This window comes from Apiotrichum porosum (assembly GCF_003942205.1).
Source record: "Apiotrichum porosum strain DSM 27194 chromosome Unknown scaffold_14, whole genome shotgun sequence".
Taxonomy (NCBI): Eukaryota; Fungi; Basidiomycota; class Tremellomycetes; order Trichosporonales; family Trichosporonaceae; genus Apiotrichum; species Apiotrichum porosum.
The window spans coordinates 81,583-103,705 of NW_021167121.1; the positions used below are offsets into that span (position 1 = coordinate 81,583).

A 22,123-nucleotide genomic window follows, 5' to 3' on the forward strand; every position below is an offset into this window, starting at 1 on the left:
CTACTCCAGACCATACCTCTCCGGGTCTCCGGGAAAGTCCCTGCTGCTGCTGCTCTCTGTCACGCCTATATCCCGTGGCCTGCTACGTTTACTGGTGCAGGAGGTGCTGGGCCTTGACGAGCGAGTCCACGATGAGCTGTCACGGGTTAGCACGCCTGGCACATTGCCGCTGGCACAGCGTCTAATCTCTCACCTGGTGGTCGTCGAGCTCGGGCAGGCCAGACACGACAATGACGCCGATGGGCGCCACGGGGTTGTTGTGGAGCCAGATGGGGAAGCCTGAACGTCAGCTACTGCGTCACAAATGACAGACCTTCAGCTGGCATGCTGGTACACAGAGCGTTTTCTGTATACCAGCACCAGCACCAGCGACGGTCCGGTCCGGTCCAGTCGACGTCAACACCTGTACTCACCACCGCCGTGGCACGCAAACTCGGGGAAGCCGAGGCCCTTCTGCTCCGGGGTCGCGCCGCGCGCGGCAATCTCCCTGCCCTTGCGGAGCGACGAGGTGCCAAACTTCCTGACGACGTTGGTCTTTCCGCGCACCCACGCCCTAGACGGTGTTAGCGCTACTGCTACTGCTACTGCTACTGCTACTGCAACCGCTACCACCACTGCTCGGCACTCACCAGTTGTCGGGGCCGACGGCGGGCGCGGTGCCAATGGCGGTGCTGAAGAGGACGGCGCCGTTGAAGAGCTCAATGTGGATGACGCAGCTGGCGGCCGGGTGCGTGGCGACAAAGGTCTCGCGGATGGTGGTGCCGACCTCCCATGCGACGGCGTCTGAAAAGGCCTCGAAGCGCGCGGCGGCCTCCTGCGCGGCGGCGAGCTCGGCGATGACGGCCGAGTCGGTCGCGGTCGAGTAGGTGTTGACCTTGCCGATGGCGGAGAGGGGGTGGGCGGTGGCGGACATGGCAGTGGGGGAGTGAGTGTTGGTGAGCGAGGACGGTGGTGGTGGTGGTTAAGTAAGGAAGGAAGGGTGCAGGTGGAGGCCTTTGGGGAGAGCACACACATCCATTTCAACCGAGGTGAGCCGTCACCAGCCTGCCGTTGCCGCCGGGCGCTCGCTGCGTTTAAGAGATTTCCCTTGGGTTAACCCGCAATCCTGCATCAGCCTCCACCTCCGTGTCCGTGTCGGAGGGCCATCGTGTCGGGCCACGCGCCGGCCGGTTGGGGTGTGGGGGCCAATACCAGCTGTGCGTTGCGGCGACGCCGCCGCCGGATCCGAGGATGGGTAAGCACAGTCAGCAGAGTGAAGCAACAGACAGGGCGGAGGTGTCGACGACAGGACACACGGCGTTGTCGAGCGAGCGCGCGGGCTATAGAGCTACAGACGGCCGTCGTTGTTGATAAAGGAGATCGCTCTGCCTTTTGATACAGCTTTACCGGCTTGACCTCGCCTTGCAGGTGCACGCGCAGTGTCATCTGTCGTTGTCGCCTTGGCACCGGTGTCAGCACGCCACTACATGCCAGACACGTTCGTGTTCGTCATCGGATTGATATCCGAATTATCGTGCGAACAACAAAACCCCCCGACATGGTCGACGCTGGCCCGCTGGTATGTTGCACCATTTTCCAGCAAAGTCATGACGTGGGCTGGTGATATGTGACCTTCTGACCTCTTGACCAGCCGTTGACATCGACCTCGCCCCGCCCAAGCGGCTCCGCGGCTGATAAGCAGAGACTGCACACCTCCCAAGAACAACAGCGATTCCAGACCCCGGGGATGACTACTTCAGAGACGCACGTATTCCCGCTCCGTGCCCAGTGACCGCCCTGGTGGTCGCCAGCCAGAGCCCACACAGAGCCCACGGTACCACGGTCCTGGCCAGATGGCACTGCACACGCCCATATCGACCCCCGTCCCTCTTCCTCTTGGCAGGTCTGCATCATACCGTCACCGCGCTGTTGCCATGTCGCAACGGCGCAAGAGTCGGTATTACGCGGCCCTAGCCTTGGTCGTTGCCTCGTTGTCCCAGAGCCGGGTGTCGCTCGTTCCTTGCAAGTGCCGCAACCCAAAGATCCAGAGAGAGGGAGAAAGACACAAGAAAGGCCACAGCAGTCAACACGCCAGAGATGATTCATGTCGGCTTTCGGCCCCCTTGTGTCCCACCGTAACCCACCCCTTCAGCGTCCTTGTGTCCTGGTGTCCTGGTGTCCTTGTGTCCTGGGTCCTCCAACTTGAAGCTAAGACGAGACACACCTGACACAATCTTCACACCGCCTCCTCCTCTCCTACATTTACGCGCCTGGCAGCCAGCCCCCCCCCCCCCCCCCCCGAGTACCGACGGGTGCCGCACAACCGTGCCGAGTAGTGGGAGTGGAACAGCGGCAACCCACGGGCCACGTTTGTGTTGTCAACGTGAAGTGATAGCAAAACGATAGCCCACTGGCCACTGGGCCGCTGTCTGCATGTCTGACCTGACAAAAAAGTGTTGGGTCTCGGACACGTCGAGCCACGACGCAGACGGGTAAGTCTCAAATGGCATGGCATGACCGGGGGTGGCTGGATCCCTCCAGTCCCAGTCCCATTTCCATTCCCGTTCCCATTCCCACCACCATCGCGACTGCAGATGTTCCGCGACTCCCCTCCTGTCCTCTTTTGGCAGGTACTGCTGCTGCTGTATACATACATTTCATCCATCTGGCCCGAGGGCCATGGCCGATGGCCCACCTGCCGCGATGCCACTGCCAATGAATCTCATGCCGCCAATGCACTCATGCGCACTCAATGCGTGCCTTTTCTCTCGTGCTCGCGTGGCCGTCTGGGAACAAGACGTCAGAATGTCTGTGTCATGTCATGTTCGATCGGCTTGGCCGGGGACCCGGGGGGCAAGCATATGTAAGGGGGCCGGGGTGTGTGAGGGCGGGTTACGCAAACGTGTGGTGGCCAGGACGCCGCGCTCCTTCCCCATCCAGCACCTGGCACCCAGCATGAGTAATCGCAGAGACGACCAGTTCGGAAGAGGATGACGGCATGCCGCTGCTGCCTGCCGCTGCCGCTTGCGAGCCTTGGCCTTTACATTACATTTGCCAGGAACCGCGACGACTTCATGATGTACATTTGACCAAAACCTTTCCCAACCAAAACGTGTGGACGAACACTTTACGCCGAAACATTATCGCCTGGTCGCTGCAGGCATGACGTAGACGGTACGCGGTGCTGTGCTGTTCCGCTAGGCAAGTTTCGCTCATTGAATTCAGCGCTTGTGCCAGTTTCCACCATGGGGCCAATCTGCCAGCTGCCAGCTAAACCAGCCATGTACCGAAGCGGTCAATCTCCTCTTGTGTCCACTTCTGTCAGTGTTCGGCCACCGGTCCGGCGGCCCTCGGGGCAGGGGTTGGGGTTGGGGTTGGGGTTGGGGTTGTGTGTGTGCTGTGGTGTGTGGTGTGGCCGTGACGTCAGCCGAGATACCAAAGTGTTCTGCGGGCGGACGGGGTGTGTGTGTGCGGTCCTCCTAGACCTCGTTCACTTTGAACACTTCTGCGTGTACTGGCATAGGGACATGGTGTCAAATGGCGGTGTAACCGCATCTATTGTTGCGGCTGCTGTCTTGGCATGACTTTTTTTCAGTTTCGATCTCGCACACGCTCCCGCACAGCCGGCTCGCCTCCTGGCTCCTTGGCTCCTTGGCTCGCATTTCCTGCGCGCACACTGTACACTGTACGATCTCGGCAGTGCCGTGTGTGTTCCTGTGCTGGCCGTAGTAGACGGACGCGTGTGCACGGGGGGAACAGAGACAACGGAGTGTGGCTTATACCAGGAAGCCTCCGGGCTACGGGCTACGCGCTACAGGTTACAGGCTGTAGAATCAACAAGGCAAAGCCTAGAGCCCCGCAGCCAGCGCCCACTCTCTCGAGTTCTTTTTCTGGCCCACAGCCTCACGGGCGCCCCGCAGACATGGAAGGTTGTGCACTGTGGCGTCATTTTTGCGCCTTTGCACCGTGTCTTGTCCGGACTGCGCACAGCCTGTTTCCGGGGGTCGTCTGTGGGTATGGTATTGCGGCATACCTCTTTGGTCTGTGTGGCAGACAGATGTGGCGAGACTGGGTCGCAACGTGAGGTGAGGATATGCGCTGGACGAAGGGGTAAGTGGCACCCGAGAGCTGGAAGCTGCCACGGAAAGCCACAACGTTCAGTGCGACCTGTTGGATACCGTCCACATGCCACTGCCATGTATCCTGCTGGGCACATTGCATTAGGCATTAGGGACACGTGCACTACGGTTGTAACCTGCTGTTGCCGCAGTCCAAACGTGCGCTCTTCTCTGAGCTCCGCCGCAGGCCGGCCGTGCAGCTCTCAACTGGTAATCCAGTGCCCAGTTTCAGGCTCAGTCAGGCTCACAGTCTCAGCTGTCACAGCATGTTTCCAGTGTACTGTTTGGGGTCGGGTGTCTCCAGGACCCATCCAGGACATGTGCCCAGAAAAACGCACGCACGCGCGCAGTGCACACGCTCGCAGTTATACTTTTGTCTCTTGACGCGGCGCAGAAGATGCAGAAGCCAGGAAAAGAAGGGGGACCGTAATCCTAGGTATATCCGCAGTTGACCATAGCCTCATTGCCCGTAGCCCATCGCCCATCGCCCATCACCATGGCCATCACCACTCGCCACAGCCGCCCGCAGCGTCGCAGATGCTGGCAAAGGGCCGAGACCGTAAACCACCAGACATACCAGACAACCCCCGTACTGGAGAGACGACACCCATTCTGTCTCTGCCACCCCGTTCGTGCTGCCACACCGGAAGCAAGATCGCCGTCACCCCCGATGACGTGCAGTGGAACCAAGGTGCCACGCCAGATCGCCCGATCTGCATACCTGGGGGGAGGGGGGGCAAACAGCTCGGGGCTGTTGCTTTGGGCGGCCCACGGCCCACGGTCTCATCTCATCTCTCATCTCTCATCTCTCGCGATCTCTCGGTTGGATCGGTACGGCTTCCCCAGAGGGAGGCCAGACACAACCACCCCCCGGCTGCGCATTTGCGGCAAGTCAAAGGGCTCCGAGGATCCGAGGTGTGGGAGGTGCTGGCATCTTGCGTGCAGCCAACATGCAATCACAAAAAAAGGTCCCAGCACGCTATGACGCCAGCGGCCAACGGCCAGCCAAAGTGGTCATTTCAACGGTGGGCCATGACAGAGTAGTTTTGTTCGGTGATTTGATTCCTTATTGCGAAAGGCAAAGGGATAGTTTGAGACACACCTGCTTGCATGCCGCAAAGCGCACATGTGCAGTGTATCTGCTGTATAGCGCAGTATATAGAATAACGTGCATAGACGTACGTACTGGCCGACTGGCCGTTCGCATGCAGAATGGCTCTGTACATTATCCGTGATCCGTGACAGGGGGGTGCGAGCCCAAACCCTCCCAACAACCCGATCAAACGCATCAATCGATAAGCGCAGTCATTCACGGCGCACGCCATGACACACACCCAGGCCGTGGCGCCGTGGGCTCTGCGGCCGCCACCGGGCAAAGCCAAGCCAAGCCACGTCGGCGCGCAGTTTGAGCAGCTGGGCAGGTCCCAGGCCCTCTCCTCTCACACGCCGCCCGCGCCGCCCCCAGCCCGCCCGCCCGGAGGGGGGATCAGCAATTTGCAGGGTGCAGGCATATACAGTACATGCGCCGGAACTCCCGATGGGGGTGCGTATGGTGTGTCGGACAAGCGATCCCCCCCCCGCGCCCGTTGCGTCACTGCTCGTCACATGTATTCGGTGTTCGGTCACAAGGGGGAGTTTGCCGCCAGCTGGCCAGAGCAAAGAGCGCAACGTGGTGTGAATCTGAAAGCCAGGCAGGCTCTTGGCCTCTAGCTCTTGGGCTCTGGGAAAAAGAACAAAATAGGAGTGTGGTGTCTTGTCTTGTGTCTTGCGTCTTTGTTTGTCTTGTATTTTGTGTATTTTGTATACACAATTGTGTGTCTCTCGTCGTCGCTCTGGTCCCGATCGACATCCACCGTCGTGCACGCACGCACGCAAGCACGCACGCACGAGGGTATTGTTGTTTTTGCATTTGGTGCTGGGTAAACGAAACGCTTGAGATGGCGAGCCGATGGCGAGAACGGCATGCCGCCGGGATCTCCTCTTGGTGTTTATTAACTTGCGGTGGAACTGTGCCTGGAACTGACTGGATTGGCATTGCATTTTTGGTCTCCTTTTGCCTCATCAAAGCAAAGGCCTCTACCGAGCTAGCTAGCTGCCTCTGTTGATCTGGGGGGATCGAGGCGAGCGCAAAGGGCAAGCTGCCTCCCAATTAACAGAACAAAGCGGTGTGGGGTGTTTTGTCTAATGTTTAAATAGGCCTCGCAGGTCTCTGCAATAGCCCGATTTGGGAAGGGTAGAGCGGGGGGCACAAGGTTTGGTTTGAAGCGGGAGGTTGGTGGTGTGGGCCCCCCCTTCTGCTTTGGGAGAGATCAAGTGGTACGGGAGAAGGGGGCCCATTTCGCGCGCTGGTCCTTAGTACTTACCGGGACGGCCGAGACCCAGAGACCCAGAGATGAGACCCAGATTGTGTCCAAAACCCTGTTTACCATTTTGTTGAGATTTGATGTGAGAGAGCCAGCCAGCAAAGAGTGAGAACGGTGTTGTTTCCGAGACGAGCGAGAGGCTCACCACCACGGGCAATGCGCGCGCAGGGGCTTTCTGCCGGCGCTGGTCGTTTGAGGCAACGAGAGCCTGTCCCAAAGACGCCAAAGGGGCAGTTTCGGGCCATTATGACGTCGTCGTCGTCCATTAGGCGTTGCACAGTTGGGTTGAGAGAGCGAGCGAGAGCCACGCCACAGCCAGCGGTAAGCATGTTGGCGTGTGCTGCCTGCGCGGTGTGCTCTCGTCGCTCGCTCGGTAGAGCATGAGCCCTGGTTTCCCCTCTTCGGGCGAGCACCGGCGCACAGGTTGTCATCGACGTCAGTGCAATCACATCCCCTTGCTTTCTCTCTCTCTCGCCTCGTTCTCCCTGGATCCGGGGTGGAGCCGCGCAGTTAGTGTGTGTGCCAAGGACAACCATGTACGCTCTGTGACGCGCTCGCTCTGTGGGTGCGCAAGTACTGCATGCAAAAGTAATCGCACACTCATATGGTTTTGTGAATATGGGCCAGGGGGGATACGGAAGAGGCGACAAAATATGCACAGAGTACCAGCGCGCCAGCGTGCCGGCAGCTCCTTCTGCCGCTCTCTGCATCAGAGCAGTGGTTGTGACTGCGACTGCGACCAGCGGCACAGAGAGAGAGAGACACACACATGCACACACCATGTATACGCCATGCACAGTCGGTCGAGAGCCTGCGGACTGCGGCAAGAGCGGCCTTTACCAAAAGAGGAACCGCCCAGACATCAGAGAGAGAGACCAGACGGCCAGAGAGACCAGGGATGAGTGGGTCTTTTTTTTGTGGCCCACCCCCCTGGCTGCGCACGGCAAGGAACAACCCACAAGGCCTTCCCTCGGGGGCCTTCCCCCTCTGCCTTCCCCCCTCTGCCTTCCCCCCCTTCCCTCCTCCCCCTTCCCTCCTTGCCTCCTTCCCCCTCCTCCCCCCGCGGCCCATGTCTCCCACACGATCCATCTATCCACCCATCCACCCACCCACCCACAGCAACCGTCTCTGTCTCCCTCACTCCTCCTCTCCTCGCCGCTTCTCTCATCTCACTCACAACCTACAACACAAAGTACACACATCTACATATCCACCACCCACCTACTACCACTACCGCTTCCACTTCCACCCACCCCGTCTGCGCGCCCATCTTCCCAACAGAGATCTCCACTGTGCAGATCACACACACACACACCCCTTCTCCCTCTCTCCGTCTCTCTCTGGGCGCCCGACAAACCCCCACCTATACACCTCTTTTTCTTCCACCCCCGTCGGCCTCACCGCCATACAGCATCGCTCTCACCCTTTCTATATCGACGTCACCTTTCTATCCAGCGCTGTCCCACGCAGCGCCCGGCATTCCCTCCCCCCCAGCTTTTACTAAAAGCGCGGCCCCTCCTGCCCCCCCCCCTCCCGCCCCCCGCTCTTCTCTTCACCATGCGCATCGGCAGCAGCAGTGGCTCGAGCAGCAAGCGCTCGTCGTCGTCGTCGACATCTGCCTCCACCCCAGTCATCTCAGCCCCCAGACTGTCCCCGACGCACACCGGCCCCGAAACCAGGTCCGCAGCACGCTCGCCAGTCCCAGCAGAGCGCCCTGTCATCACCATCCCCTTGTCGCCCGTCGCAGAGGGCAAGTCGCCGATGCGTCCCCGCCCACCACCCTCCGCGTTCCGGCGCCAGCAGCAGGCAAGCCCCAACCCGGGGAAACAGAGGCAGACCGAATTACCCACCCTCAACAGCCTACCGGCCCTCGGACGTGACGGTCGCGCACCGTGGGTGATCGATCCTCTCGAGGCTGCGCGCGGCGCGGACATCTGGGCAAAGGGCGATAGGGTGATCCTTGTTCTTGGCGGTGCGTTTTTTTTTTGTGTTTCCTTGGCCGCCGGCCCCCAACCTCCATCCATACTGACTACGTTCTCGCAGAGGTCACCCGCTCCGCGCTTTCGCCGCTACTCTACTCGCAGACGTTCCAGGACACGCTCATCCTTGTTGGAAGCTTGGCACCGTTGCCCGAGATTGAGGCGCTTTCGTCCCCCTCGCAGCTCCTCAATCTCGAGGATACGCGCACAATCTACCCTACTATCCAGCCATTCCAGCCCTCGGCGACCGCACTCGAACAGTCGCACCCCCTCCCCGCACTCTTGCAGCATGGGTCCCTCCTGGCAGAGTCGTACCGCAAGAGCAACGACTTTGCCGCGCCGAGGCCCACCTCGTGGGGTTCGCGGTCGCGCCGCAACTCGGGCGCTTCTAGCTCGGGCACAATGACACCGCCCCTCACGCCACAGCAGCCCCGCAAGCTGCTGTCACCGTTTGGCAGGCGATCGTCGGTGGCCTCGTCGTCGTCGCCCGCGTCTCCCGCCGGGTCCGTGCCCGGGTCTCAGGTTGACCTGTCACGCCTTGCATCCGCATCGGGTGGCGGCACCAAGCGTGCCCCCTCGGTTCTCTCCATGAGCACTCTGGGCAATGAGCGCTCCAACCGCCGCATGAAGACCCTCATCTTTGGCGACGAGCCACGCGTGTCCGAGGGCTCGCCGTTTGACGCCGTCATCAACTTTATCCCCACCCCGGCACCGAGGGCCGACCCCCAGCGCGTTCTCCAGGAGATGCTGCAGCACACGGTCGTCTTGTCCACAGCCGTCCTCCCGATCCTGACCACTGCCATTACCGCAAACAGTGTCACCGCAGCCACCCCTTACTCTGAGCTGGCCCCCTTGTCCATCATCAACATTGTGCCCACCGAGGCGCCTGCCGCGTTTGCACCAGTAGTCGAGCGTTTCCTCTTGCCGCTGCTTCCCACGATGGACCAGCGTGTCCGCCGCAACCTGTTTGGTTGCGTCACTGGATACGGCGCCTGGATGGCACAGGACACTGCGCCCGGCCCAGACAGCATGCCTGGTGCAGACACACTCCTTTGTGGCGGTGTCCGCAACCTCGCCATATTCGGCCCAGAGGGCTCCCTCCCACAGGCGCTGCTGCCTGGTTGGGAGCACTGCACCCTCCTTCCTGGCTCCCTCACCGATGCCGCGCAAAAGACAGAGACCCCTCCCACGTTTTCGCGCCGCGCGTCATCGTATGCCCTCTCGGAGCTTCGCGCCGCCCAGGCCGGTCACCCCGTGTCCGCGCCGGCGTCCCCCAGCGTCGGCACAGGCCACAAGCGCAGTGGATCCACCGCGTCCGCTACTGCCAAGACGCTCACCCGCAAGTTTTCCATTTCGTCTATTCGCGAGTTTGCATCGAGCAGCAGCAGCGGCGGCGGCGGCGACAGGACGCCCAAGCCTACTGCCACGCGCTCTGCGACCGAGCCTCAACTGAACAAGCTCACCGAAGAGCGCCCGGCTGTGCCGGCCGTGCCGCAGCAGACCGAGGCCAAGGCATTCACGTCCAGGTTTGACCCCCGCAGTCTGTCGACGAGCTTGTCCCAGACCACGTCGTCGTCGGCGTCGCGTCTCGGCTCGCTGGGCATGTCCAGCCGCGGCAACCAGACGGCCAACTCGCCCTCGGCGCTGCGCAACCAGGTCGTGCCCACCACGCTGGTCACGTCGCCCCCGACGCCCGAGCTCGACCCCAGCTCGAGCTCGTGCTCGTCGTCGTCGGTCCTCGAACCGCCCGCCGAGGAGCGCAGCGTCAACAGCGCCACATCGGCCAACTCTGCCATCCGCGCCGTCCCCGCGCCCGCCGAGAACACCAAGACGGCCGTGTTCGTCCGCAAGTACAGCTTTGCGTCCCTCTTCCGCCGCCGTGGCGGTGGTGGTGGTGGTATCAAGGCGTAAACAGGTGACGACGACGACGACAACGAAGACGACGTAACGCCCTGCATCCTCCCTGCCCGCTATCTTTAAACATCGTGTGATTACAACCAACCAACCCCTACCACTGCCACGCTCCCTTATCCACAACCCCTCCCCCTCCGGCCTGGAGCCTGATTGCCGCTAGACGGCTCCGAGGACCACGAAACGACTTGTACCAGCATGCGGTCATTGAACACTTTTGAGCAGAACGACCGAGATCTCTTTTTTTTATTTATCTAGTTGCCCCCACCCCCAAACCCCCATTCTTGTTGTGTTCGCGGATGCCATCTTAAAGCAGTAGTTGCACCTCGCTACCACCCCACCCTCACCCTCCCTCATCGATCCACCCTTCACGGACTTGGCTGGACCCCATCCATCCCCAACCCCCCCCCATCTCCCGAAAATACACGTTTTCATCTCGCTTCCATCGTCCATTCTTTCCTCTTCTTTCCATCTCTCTCTCTCTCTCTCTCTTTCTCTCTTTTTCTCTATTGCTATTCACACGAATAATTGCATGCATCTGAATCCACCATGGGAAACGATGGGAAAGGCAAAAGGCGGTGTACTTTGACGATGACGCGTGTATGAATGGTATGTGTTGGACTGGGACTTTTGTCTTGCCTTTGTTCCGTTTTATCTCTCTCTCTCTCTCTCTCTTTTTTCTTTGTGTCAAAAAAACGTCGTCACCGTCGTCGCCGTCGTCAGTGGCTGCTCTCCGAGGATCCGAGGGGCGCGCGAGGGCAGCATCCGCCCACATTAACACATTTGTGCCGTTTTGCCGAGACGCGGCACATGCCGTGGTGTGGCGTCGACGAAAGCGTTGGTTGGACCGTTTTGGATCGTCTGGATGTCGTCTTTTTTTGTTGCACAAATTGCCCGAAACCATCGTTGTGTCCTGTGGCGTCATGAATGGGGGGGGGGGGGGGGGGGCTCGGCGTCTCTTCCCTTCCCTCTTCTGTCAATTTGGTCCTCCGTGTCCAGAGTAGCGGTCCGTCGTGTGTCCTGAATGCCGACAAGGCCCAGAGGCCGCTCGGCGGCTCGGCCGCTTGGCTGCAAAGGAACAAGCTGGTCTTGGCCGAGAGCGGCTGCCAAGGCATATTCAGGCAGGCGGGCGCGCCACATTAGGCCATTTTGGCCACTGGGCGTTTGGGAGCTGGGAGTGTGAGAGCAACGGGACCGGCCGCATTTTTGGTGGCAAGATGCAAGAGAGAGAGGGGGAGCTGTGCCGCTGTGGCCTTGTTGTGATCGGAGGTCGGCGCCCGGACCGGCCACACTCTGAGCTGGGAGCGGCGCGGTGTAGACGACGGTGTGTGGTGGCCTTGGTCGGTCGTTTGTCCTTTGTCGTGTTGTCGTGGCGCGTCCTTCCTGCCAAGGCATGACGCACGCTGGTACGCTGGGGTGACACGTCGGAGCAGGCATACAGTACGCTCGCGGTTGGTGACAGAGCTAAGTGTGACAGTCAGTGGCAGTGGCAAGGGTCAGTCGTGGCAGCGGCAGTGGCTAACCGTTTGGCCGTTTGTGTCAGCCGCCACGAGCATTCCGCTGCTAGCCACGACTGCGGCGGCTGCCTGCGCAGGGCCTGCGGTGCTGCGACGTGCCATGCCACATGCATGTACTTCTACTGGGGATGCCAAGTTGTTGTTCTCATTCGCACACGTCGTCGTGTGTTTCTGTCTCCTTTTTGTATCTATCAAAAGTGGGTGCGAGACTGACTGACTTTACGCGCAGGGAGAGGTTCTGACTCTTAAACAGTGGCGCGCGTCTGCCGCGCTCCCTGCAACAGCTGTTGTCTGCCTTGTACTGACGGCGACCTCACGGGTGACGGGTGTACAACAGGCGGTATAGGTTGTGACCGAGGCCAAGATGCTACTGACAGTGTCTGCTGCTGACGCCAAGACTCGTCTTCCAGGCGCGAAACCGACTTCAACCCATCTCCATGCCACTGCCATTACGCAAAGGTTCCCAGTCAAGTGCCAAGGACTAAAGAGGCCGCGAGCGATTGCTCATTGCCCAGAGCACAGCACAGCACACGCCCGAGACGAGCCGTCAGCTGATCACCTGATAAAAGCACCGCAAACTGACCACCAGGAACACTTGCTTGTCCGGCGACCTGTACGACGACGAGCGACGAGATTGCGGGTGCCTACTATGTACATACCTACTGCAGCCCACACCCACCCGCCAAGTCCTCGCTCGGCACACACAGCACGACACCGAGCGCCGCCTTGCAACACCCCATCACCACGCCCACGGCGCCCGTGGCGCTTATCCCATTTCGCACACACGGCCGAAGCCAATGACGGCGCGACGGCGACGGCGATGCCACACCGCCAACGGCGACGCCGAGTGCCAAGACATGCTCTGGTTGCCGACGTATGCGATACATCCGAGAGGAGCAAAGTGAGGGATATCGACCTGAGGGGCGGCATTGCGTCCTGGACGCCTGCCTGTCCATTGATCCATTGGCAGAGCTTGGCGGCGTCAGCGTTTGCGTTTGCGTTTACGTTTACGTTTGCAGAGTGCGGTATGCCGTCTCTTCGGTGGAGACCCGCATCCGCGCTGCTGCACAGCACGGTATGCATCGGCGACTGTGGTGGCAGCCGGGTGCATCAACTCGGCACGCGTCGGCACAGCAGCCAGAAGCATCCGCAGGCCACATAGGACGCCCACTCTCCTGCAAGGCACCGTCCAAGTCCTTGATGCCAAGACCATCGAGCTCGCCAACAGTCTCTGTGCTATCATCCCTCCATTCCACCAACGATACCCACCGCGTCGGCCTGCAGCTTCTCATTACACGCATACTTTATTGGAAGCACTGGCCTTGGCGGCCGCAGCTGTGGCTCCAAGCGACTGCAAGCTCCAGCAGGGACGACAGCAGCACAGAGAGAGAAACGTTCATCACGGGCATCGTTCCTTGCCATATCCCCAGCAATGCGAGCATGATGGAAACGTGCTGGCCCTGCACGTCCTGACAACCGCTGAACACCGCCTCCGAGTTGGCCGCCGAGCCACCGAGCTGATGCAGTACGCGCACAGACAGGGACCTTAAGCATCTTCTGATGTTATATAGGGCGAGCCAAGAGTCAACGAGCCATCCAACAACCACTTTTTACTAGCTCTCGACGTCACCCCCACACCATGGTGACTGCAGCCCTCGTACTCGCGCTCGCGGCCTCGGCCATGGCCGCACCCGCACCCAGCCACGCTCACGCTGAGCGCAACCTCGACCCGCGCCTCGGTCCCGTCCACGTCGGTATCAACACCGTCCACCACGAGGAACGCACGGCGCACCACATCACCCGCGACTTGGCCCGCGTCAAGGCCAGGTATGGCCACATGATCAACATGCCCCTTGGCGGGTCGCTCGACTTGAACTTGGACTTGGACTCAAACTTGGTCAAGCGCCAGAGCGCGAGTGTCGTCGTGTCCGCAACCGCTCCCGCAAGGAGCACGTCCAGTGCCTCTGGCGAGGCCCAGATCGTCGGCCAGGCGGGCGCGCTCAACGCCACGGGATCGAGCAACGTGTCGGCTTCGACGACTGAGTCTCTGACCAACTTGAACAGGGATGTATACTACACCATCCCTGTGACTCTTGGGTGAGTAGTGTCTCAAGTGCTTTTGCTGTTACGTCTCCTGACACCCCAACCACAGCACTCCAGGAACCACTGTGGATGTCACGTTTGACACCGGCTCGTCCGACCTGTGGTTCAACTCGCGCAACGTCTCCATGTCGGCGTCGTCGACCTACAAATCGACGAATGAAACCCTGGAGCTCCAGTACGCTATCGGCTACGCAAAGGGCACGTACGCTACCGACACGGTGGCCGTGGCCGGCCAGGTCATTGACGACTTCAAGTTTGGAGTTGTTACACGCACGTCAGACTTTTCGGCACCCATGGCAGGCCTGCTCGGCATGTCGTGGCCCATGACCAACACGACTTCGGGCAAAAACTATACCGACCCCTTCTGGCACGCCGCCGTTGGAGGATGGCAGGACAAACAGTTTGGCGTCTACTTGGCGCGCAACGAGAAGACAACCGACCAGAACGTCGCCAAGCCCATTACGCCCGGCGGCCAGGTCACGCTGGGCGGTGTCAACACCGACTTGTTTGACGGCGACCTCACCTACATCGACCTCGTCAACGCCACCAGGCCCGCATACTGGGCTGTGCCCCTCGACGCCATCACAATGTCCGGTGGCGGTGGCTCGTCGACCGCCAATTCCGTCAACCCCGGCAACGCGTCGGCCATCATCGACTCGGGTACCTCTGTCATTCTCGGCGGCACCACGGTGGTCTCGCAGATCTACCGCAGCCTGAAAAATGCCCAGCGTACCGGTTCTGGCTCCTCGTACTGGGCCGCCCCTTGCGACAGCTTTAACAAGTGGAGCGTGGGCTTTACCTTCGGGTCGCAGACGTACAACATTACGGGTGACGACCTCATGTACGCCGCGCACCCGTACAGCACGGGCTACTGTCTGGGCGCCATCCTGAGCGCCGACGGCTACGACGAGTGGCTCATGGGCGCCCCCTTCATGAAGAATGTGTACACTGGTGCGTAAACGGTCTGCCTACACAGTACTGCGTATTCTGACGCACCCCACAGCCCACCGCTACGACCCGCCCTCGATCGGCTTTGCCCCCCTCGCCGCTGGCGCGGCCAAGGCAATCAACGCCGGCGCCGACGCGGTCAGCGCCGCGTCTCCGCGTGTTCCCGCCGCCTCGGCCGCCCTTGGTGCCGTCGCGGTGGCAGCCATTATCGCTGCTGTGATCTGATGACATGTTGGCTTTTGACGTCCTGGTGTGTCGAGGTCGTAGATGGGCAGGCCACTCACTATACCAGAGTTGTACCAATAGATGAATGACATGAACCTCCGAATAACCGTAGCGAGATGTATTGGAACAGTCACTGGCCGTGGGGGCCCTGCCCGACAACTTCAACCGAGTCGCCATGTGTCCATATTATCGCATCTGGACATTGTCTCACGTTGCGGCGGCGGCGCTCCATGTGGCCTCGTTCCGCAGGCGTGCACAAACAAAACACACCATCCTGACACCGGGGATACCGGGGACCGCGATACTGCGTTCTATCCTTTGGGCCCCCCATTACGCATGTGCTGCACTGTACGCAGGAATAGACGATGCCAACCTTATCACCTAATATGCTATGCGAGCGCGAGCGGCGTATGCGCTGGTGATGGTCCGCGGTACGCGGGGGAGTCACTGTCCATCGTTTCCACAGTTTCCGGTGGGCTCGGTACAGTGGTACAGTGGTGTGGTGCTTTCCCAAGCATGCCTGCATGCCGGAGATACCGGAAAGTGGTGCGCGGTATCCACACATGCGCGTGCAGGTGAAGGCGGGGCCTCCCCCATGGTGATTGCACGCACACACCGTGGCTGCTGTTTGTGCCAACGTACAAGGAGCCCCGTACAGTGCGCAGTGCCACTGCCAGAAAACACACTATGGCCGGTGGAAAGTGGATCAAGTGGATGGGTTCCATTCGATAGTGCGTTATGCGCCACGGAACGAAACACACTATGGGACGGGGGAACCACATATTTTTGAAGCAACCAGGCCAATACTGCGTCTGTCGGCAAACGAGGCCAGCGCAGAGCCTGCCCCTTTTGCCCTCTTCCAGTCCTTGTGGAACCCCCCCCCCCCATGATCCCACGACTGCATTCGTAAGCGCCCTACATTCCCCGGGTAGAACGACATGATGTAATTACTGGGGCAACGTTGACATGCCGCCCAAGGCGCCTTCTGGGGACAGCTGCAGAGGCGCAGAGGTGTGGATACAGCCATCATGTGGACACTCGACACACAGTTCACACAGCGTCATGCCGTATACCGCATATACCGTATACATGGCCATTCCACCCCAAACTACATGTTTGCTCGGATGTGTGCTGTTGTTCCCGCCGCCCCATTCTTTCTCCCTCGTGTTGCAGACGGTTGAAACTGCCGAAACGGATATTCATCGGTCCAAATGGCCCACCGGCCACCGGCGCCACCAACCGAGATCTTTTTACTTGTTCAGGCCAAAAGATGGAAAATCGATTTGCATGGATCTTCCTCTCTGCTCTCCTAAGCATAATCGTCTGCCAACAATCGGGGTGCAGATGGCAGGACCCGTGAGAGCCAACGGCGCAGCACACTGCCAAGAGAACTCTGGAACCTACGCCGCCGTCGGTCCGTCGTCGTCGTCGTCGTCGCCGTCGTCGGCTCTGCTCGTTTGATGGGAGACACATGAGACACCCTGCCGATGTCATGTCGCCACCAGGCACCACACCCACTCGGCGACGACGTCATGTCATGTGCGCAACTTTCTCTCTTGGGCTCAATTTATGAACCGAGACCTCTCTGTCGTTGTGCATGTCCGAGGTCTCTGTCTCTGCAGCCGCCCGTTATGCCCCCTTTGGGGTTTCAAGCGCTGGAATCCTTGGCAACCCCGTGGCCCGTGGGCTGTCGGCCGGGGCCGCCCTCGGCGTCATTCTGTACGAAACGCCAAAGTAAATGACATCGGAAGACGTAGCGAAATGATAGCATGTCCCTCTGCCCCCACGGCCCACGGGGCCACGGACGACGCCGGGCCCATGGTCTCAAAAATGACTTTATCATGGATGACCATGGACACAGGGGGCGATAATCTTATCCGTGTTCTTCTCCTCACCGTGTCAACACTGCCATGCTCGTCGAGCTCGCCACAGTGCTCGTGGGGGTAGCAGTGCTGCAGCTCGTGAGCGCTGCCCCTGCACCACCCCCGTCACATCCGACCGCGACCGCATTGCCCAATGTGGTGTTCCATGACGGCCGGCACGACGCAGGCATTCGCAAAGACCAGAACCACATGGACCCACGAGATCGCCGCGCAAACGAGTGGATCGCGGGCATGCTCGCTGCCACGCAGAGCAAGTATGCCGACCTCCTCCCGCCTCCAAAGCACAAACGACGCTGGAACGCCGAGTGAGTAGAGCCGCGCTAACACGGTCGGTTACTTGGGACTCTGACCGGGCTGACCCCCCGTCCCAGCCTGATCAACGTCTACCGTGACCTCTCGTACAGCGTCCCCATCTCGATCGGGTCCCCACCACAGATCGTCAACGTCACCCTCGACACGGGCAGCACGACGCTGTGGGTGTACACGAGTTGCACGGGCATGGCCTGCGGCGGGGTCACGCCGTTCTCGCCCGCCGCGTCGTCGAGCTTTAGCACCAACGGGACGCCGTTTAACCAAGACTACGGTGTCGGCGGCGTCAGCGGAGCGTACGGGACCGACACGGTAGCGATTGGAGGCAACGTCGTTACGGGGCAGCAGGTTGGTGAGTCGCGAGTGGTTTCTGGAACGATCGAGTTTTGGGATATCCGGGCTTTGAAGACGAGGACACAGACGGGGTCGATCAGTCATGGTCGGTGCAAACAGTGTATGGCTAGCTATATGGCAACCATATCTGCACAGCCGTACTGGTCCATGTGCACTGCTCGCGGCGGTGCTTAATGGCCTGTGCTCCTCGGATCTTTCGAGGTGTGCAGCTGTCGCGAGTGGGTGGACAGTGGCCACGGCGGTGCTGCAGTGGACCACTTCCCATGCCCTGGGGGGGGCACCAAAAACGACGGAGGTGGCACAAGTGACGTCTGTTTCTGCCAAGCGCATCACCGTGGCGGATGACGCCGACGGGATCTCGAAACTCTTCTGTTGATCTCGATCCCAATCCTCGATCCTTTCCAGAGCTGACGAAATCCCAGGCCTGGTGACGTACACTGGCAGCGACAGCGTGGGCGCCATGGCAGGTACCACCAAGGGAGGGCTGTTGGGCCTTGGGTGGCCATCGAGTCCGACAGACGGACGGAGTTTCTGGGCCAACAGCGCCGCGCAGACCACTTGGGCATCGCCACAGTTCGGCATCTACCTCGCCCGCTGCCTGGACCGCAACAACAACAACTATGAAGTCGCCGGTGGCGAGTTGTCGCTAGGGTAGGTCGCTCTTTTTTTTTTCTCTCCATTTATTGTTTTTATGGTCATGTTGGCGCTGACTCGTGCCAAAGTGACTTGGACACATCCCTGTTCACGGGCGACATCACGTACATCAGTGCCTCGGAAAACAGTGGCAGCGTGTACTGGCAGATCCCCCTAGACGGCGCCATCATCAACGGTGCCACAGTGGACACGACACGCAAAAATGGCGCCAAACCGTTGGCAGTCATCGACACGGGCACGACGGTGGCGCTGGGTGCCCGCAAGGCCGTGGCGGCCATCTACGCCCAGGTCCCGGGAGCAAGCATCGACAGCGATGTGACCTTCAACATGCTCGGATACGACACGGACGTGTACACGTTCCCCTGCAGCAACCTTTCGATGCTGCCGCAGCTCGACCTGGTCTTTGGCGGCGTCCCCTTCAGCATCTACCCGCCCGACCTGGTGCTGCAGTTGAGTTCATCGGGGACAACATGCACGGGCTCTTTGGTGGGCATGGACAGGTGGGTGTTGGTTGCCAAGCCATCACACCAGGTGTGGCGCCCAGAGGACCAAAAATAATCGCTCCAGATGACAGCCACTAACGCCACCACCCAGCTCGGACGACTTTTGGCTGTTGGGGGACACGTTTCTTAAAAACGTCTACAGCGTCTACCGCTCCTCCCCGGCAGCTGTGGGGTTTGCGACGCTGGCCACGGATGCCGACTTGCGATACACGACGACGAGCATCATGGCCATTGGCGGCAAAAACTCCATTGCGTTCGGGACCCCGTCATCAAAGTCTAGAACACAGTCGAGCACTCGCGGCGGACACGGCGCCAGCGCGTCCGGCAATCAACAGGCTGCCGCCACGGACTCGTCCACGTCGCCGGGGTCCAGCGGCGAGCCTGCCCATGCTGTAAGCGCTGCTGCTGCTACTGTTGCGGGGCGTGGGCTGTGGAGATTGGGCGGCATGTGTGTGGTTTGGACCGTGTTGCATGTGGTGGGCGGCCAGTGTTGAGGCTGTGCAGTTTTAGCGGGGTTATTTGTGTTTGCCGCTCTCCCTTTAATGCCTTTCCTTTAACATCACATCCGGGGGATTTATAATGAACATAAAACATTAGTGTTGCCATTTGTAATAGAGTCGACGTCATGCATGTGTCTGTGCCTATCCGCAGCGGCGGCGATCGCGCTTAATGTGTGGGGGGGGGGGGGCAGCGATCCTGCCTGGGGAGCCAGCCTACAGAGCCCGTGGGCGTGCGCGGAAGAGAGGGGGGGGGGCAAAGACGCTTCTTCCCGCGCCTGCCCCGCTTGCTCGCTCGTAACCGCCAAGGGAAGAGAGAGACGTTTAGAGGAGAGAGAGTTCGGGGTGGGTAAGAAGAGAGACACCAACACTGTTTGCCCTTGTCCCACATCGTCCAACCTTCTTTCTCTTCTCTCTTCGTCTCTTCCATTCACATCTCTTCACCCCTCCACTCTTGTTCTCTCCACTCGGCTACACCCAAACCGTCGCAGCCAGCCATGCACGCACCACTCGTCCTCGCCCTCGCACTGGCGTCGGCCATCAACACCAACGCTGCGCCGTCCCCACACCCTAACGCAGCTGCGGATGATGCTGCCACCCCTGTCGCAAAGCGCGGTCCCGGTGTCACCACCCTCCAGCTCACACACCACAACAACCGCCGCTTCGACCAGGACCCCAAGGTGCGACGCGCCTGGGCCCGCGACCAGCTCGTGAACGCCCGTATCAAGCACGCCCGCATGCTCGATACCGAGGGCCAGGAGCAGGCCAAGCGCGACCTCGACTGGATCAACGGCGAGCGCGAGCTTCGGAACGCAAAGCGAGCGAGCAGCCAGGTAGAGTGAGTTTCGACGTGCATGTGAATGACGTGGTCGACGCCGCCCACGGCGGGAGCAGGAGCAAGGGCGGTTCAACGGCGCCGCACTCCGCGTCATCCGTCGACGCTGGCGAGTGCGGACCCCGCCGCCGCCCCCAACAAAAGGCAGAGGGGGAGGCACGAGAGGGAGAGAGACAGGCTCCGTTCTGCTGCTGCTGCTGCGCAAATGTGATTCCACTGTGACCCGCGCTAACCACCAACAACAGCATGACCAACTGGGGTCGCGACTTGCAGTACACCGCAAATGTCAGCATTGGGTAAGTTGGGGACGCGGGATGGTTACGCCACCATGTGGGCCAGGTGGGCCCTTTGGCGCTGCGGATGCCTTAATAATAACATCCGCGTCTGGTAGCGCCACTGAGCTTGGCACAGACAGATGGCCCATGTGCTGACGCGCGGCGCAGAACTCCGGCGCAGAACTTTGATATTGTGCTTGACACGGGCTCGTCGGACCTGTGGGTCATGGACCGGTGCACGTCCGCTATCGAGTGTGGTGGCGCACCAGTGTTCGACACGGCAAAGTCGTCAACGTTCAAGCTGATCAACAACTCGTTTGCGATCGAGTATGGCAAGGGCACGACCGACGGCTCCTACGTGAGAGACGTCGTGTCCATGGGCGGCTTTACCAACAACAATCAGGTGTTTGCCACTGCCGACAATGTCACCGACTGGAACCAGCAAGGCACAACTGTTGCTGGTCTCATGGGTCTCGCCTGGCAGACCATCGCCACCAACACCATCCTGCCCTTCTGGCAGGCCGTATCGTCCACCTGGGACAGCCCCATGTTCAGCATGTACCTCGGCCGCGAGACCTCGACTCTCAACTGGACCGACACCACCAGCTACATCCACCCGGGTGGCCAGATCACCCTCGGTGGCACCGACACGTCCAAGTACACTGGCAGCATCAACTGGGTCTCGTTCCCCGCCACTGCCAAGGACTACTGGCGTATCCCTCTTGACGGCATCAGCATCAACGGCCAGAACATCGACGTGTCGAGCAGCTCCGGTGGCATCTTTTCGTCGAGCTCGGCGACAAACTGGGCACTCATCGACTCTGGCACGTCACTCATCATGGGCCCGTACAGCAACGTTGACAACATTTACGCTGCCATCCGCGGCTCCGAGCAGGTCCAGCAGGGCGTGTACGTCTTCCCTTGCGACACCCTCCCTTCGATCCAGGTCGACATTACCTTTGGCGGCGTGGCATACAGGCTCTACGAGTACGACATGATTGCCACTGTCATTCCGGCCTCGGAGCTCAGCACCAGCAGGCTCCCGTACAACTACTACTGCGTCGGCGCCTTCCAAGGCATGGCCCAGTCCCAGATTTCGTGGATCTTCGGCGACACTTTCATGAAGAACGTCTACTCGGTCTTCCGCATGGACCCCCCTGCTATCGGCTTTGCGACCCTCGCCGACTCGGCAAACAACACGTTCACAGACTACCAGTCGGCGGCTACCGCCCCTATCCCGACCGGGTCGACCAGCTCGTCGTCTGGCTCATCGTCGTCGGGCAATGGCAGTGGCAGCGGCAGCGACACTGGCACGAGCTCGGGCTCGGGCTCGGGTTCGGGCAAGAGCGGTGCTTCGGGCCTCGCCATGTCTGGTGCCCTCCTCGCTGCCGGCCTGACCGTCTCCAGCCTCTTCTAAGCCGATCCGAAAGCGTGCGTGCGTGCGCGCGCGCACCGCCGCCGCCACCCTCTCCTGGGCGTGCTCCGTCGCGCTCTAGAGTTGTTTTCGTTGTTACGACCACCCCCGCCAGTTCTAGTTTGTATCGCCCCCCATATCCTCTCGTTTGGGCTACCACCACCACGTTTTTCTAGCTTTCTTTTCCGATCTGACCTCTGCGGGGCAACACATGGTGCTCCGATATTTAGATCTCCGTTAAAAAATGGGCATATGC

General features: G+C 60.4%; 5 protein-coding genes across 5 annotated transcripts; 4 read left to right on the top strand and 1 right to left on the bottom strand.

Annotated features, from left to right (window-relative positions):
- Nucleotides 1–88: 88 nt before the first annotated feature.
- Nucleotides 89–913, bottom strand: EHS24_002816 (uncharacterized protein; the record flags this gene model as incomplete). The annotated part of the gene is made up of 4 exons (XM_028618537.1): nucleotides 89–136; nucleotides 194–279; nucleotides 414–553; nucleotides 630–913. The coding sequence occupies 4 exons, from the start codon at nucleotides 911–913 to the stop codon at nucleotides 89–91; spliced, it is 558 nt and encodes a 185-aa protein (XP_028472904.1).
- A 7,104-nt stretch (nucleotides 914–8,017) lies between these two features.
- EHS24_002817 (uncharacterized protein) lies at nucleotides 8,018–10,350 on the top strand (the record flags this gene model as incomplete). The annotated part of the gene is made up of 2 exons (XM_028618538.1): nucleotides 8,018–8,432; nucleotides 8,504–10,350. The coding sequence occupies 2 exons, from the start codon at nucleotides 8,018–8,020 to the stop codon at nucleotides 10,348–10,350; spliced, it is 2,262 nt and encodes a 753-aa protein (XP_028472905.1).
- Nucleotides 10,351–13,506: 3,156 nt separating this feature from the next.
- EHS24_002818 (uncharacterized protein) lies at nucleotides 13,507–15,143 on the top strand (the record flags this gene model as incomplete). Its single annotated transcript, XM_028618539.1, has 3 exons — nucleotides 13,507–13,964; nucleotides 14,020–14,921; nucleotides 14,974–15,143. The coding sequence occupies 3 exons, from the start codon at nucleotides 13,507–13,509 to the stop codon at nucleotides 15,141–15,143; spliced, it is 1,530 nt and encodes a 509-aa protein (XP_028472906.1).
- Nucleotides 15,144–17,053: 1,910 nt separating this feature from the next.
- EHS24_002819 (uncharacterized protein) lies at nucleotides 17,054–19,340 on the top strand (the record flags this gene model as incomplete). Its single annotated transcript, XM_028618540.1, has 5 exons — nucleotides 17,054–17,331; nucleotides 17,398–17,687; nucleotides 18,112–18,340; nucleotides 18,412–18,843; nucleotides 18,938–19,340. The coding sequence occupies 5 exons, from the start codon at nucleotides 17,054–17,056 to the stop codon at nucleotides 19,338–19,340; spliced, it is 1,632 nt and encodes a 543-aa protein (XP_028472907.1).
- Nucleotides 19,341–19,840: 500 nt separating this feature from the next.
- On the top strand, nucleotides 19,841–21,870 carry EHS24_002820 (uncharacterized protein; the record flags this gene model as incomplete). The annotated part of the gene is made up of 3 exons (XM_028618541.1): nucleotides 19,841–20,181; nucleotides 20,424–20,474; nucleotides 20,622–21,870. 3 exons carry the CDS (start codon nucleotides 19,841–19,843, stop codon nucleotides 21,868–21,870), a joined length of 1,641 nt encoding a protein of 546 aa, XP_028472908.1.
- Nucleotides 21,871–22,123: the final 253 nt, after the last annotated feature.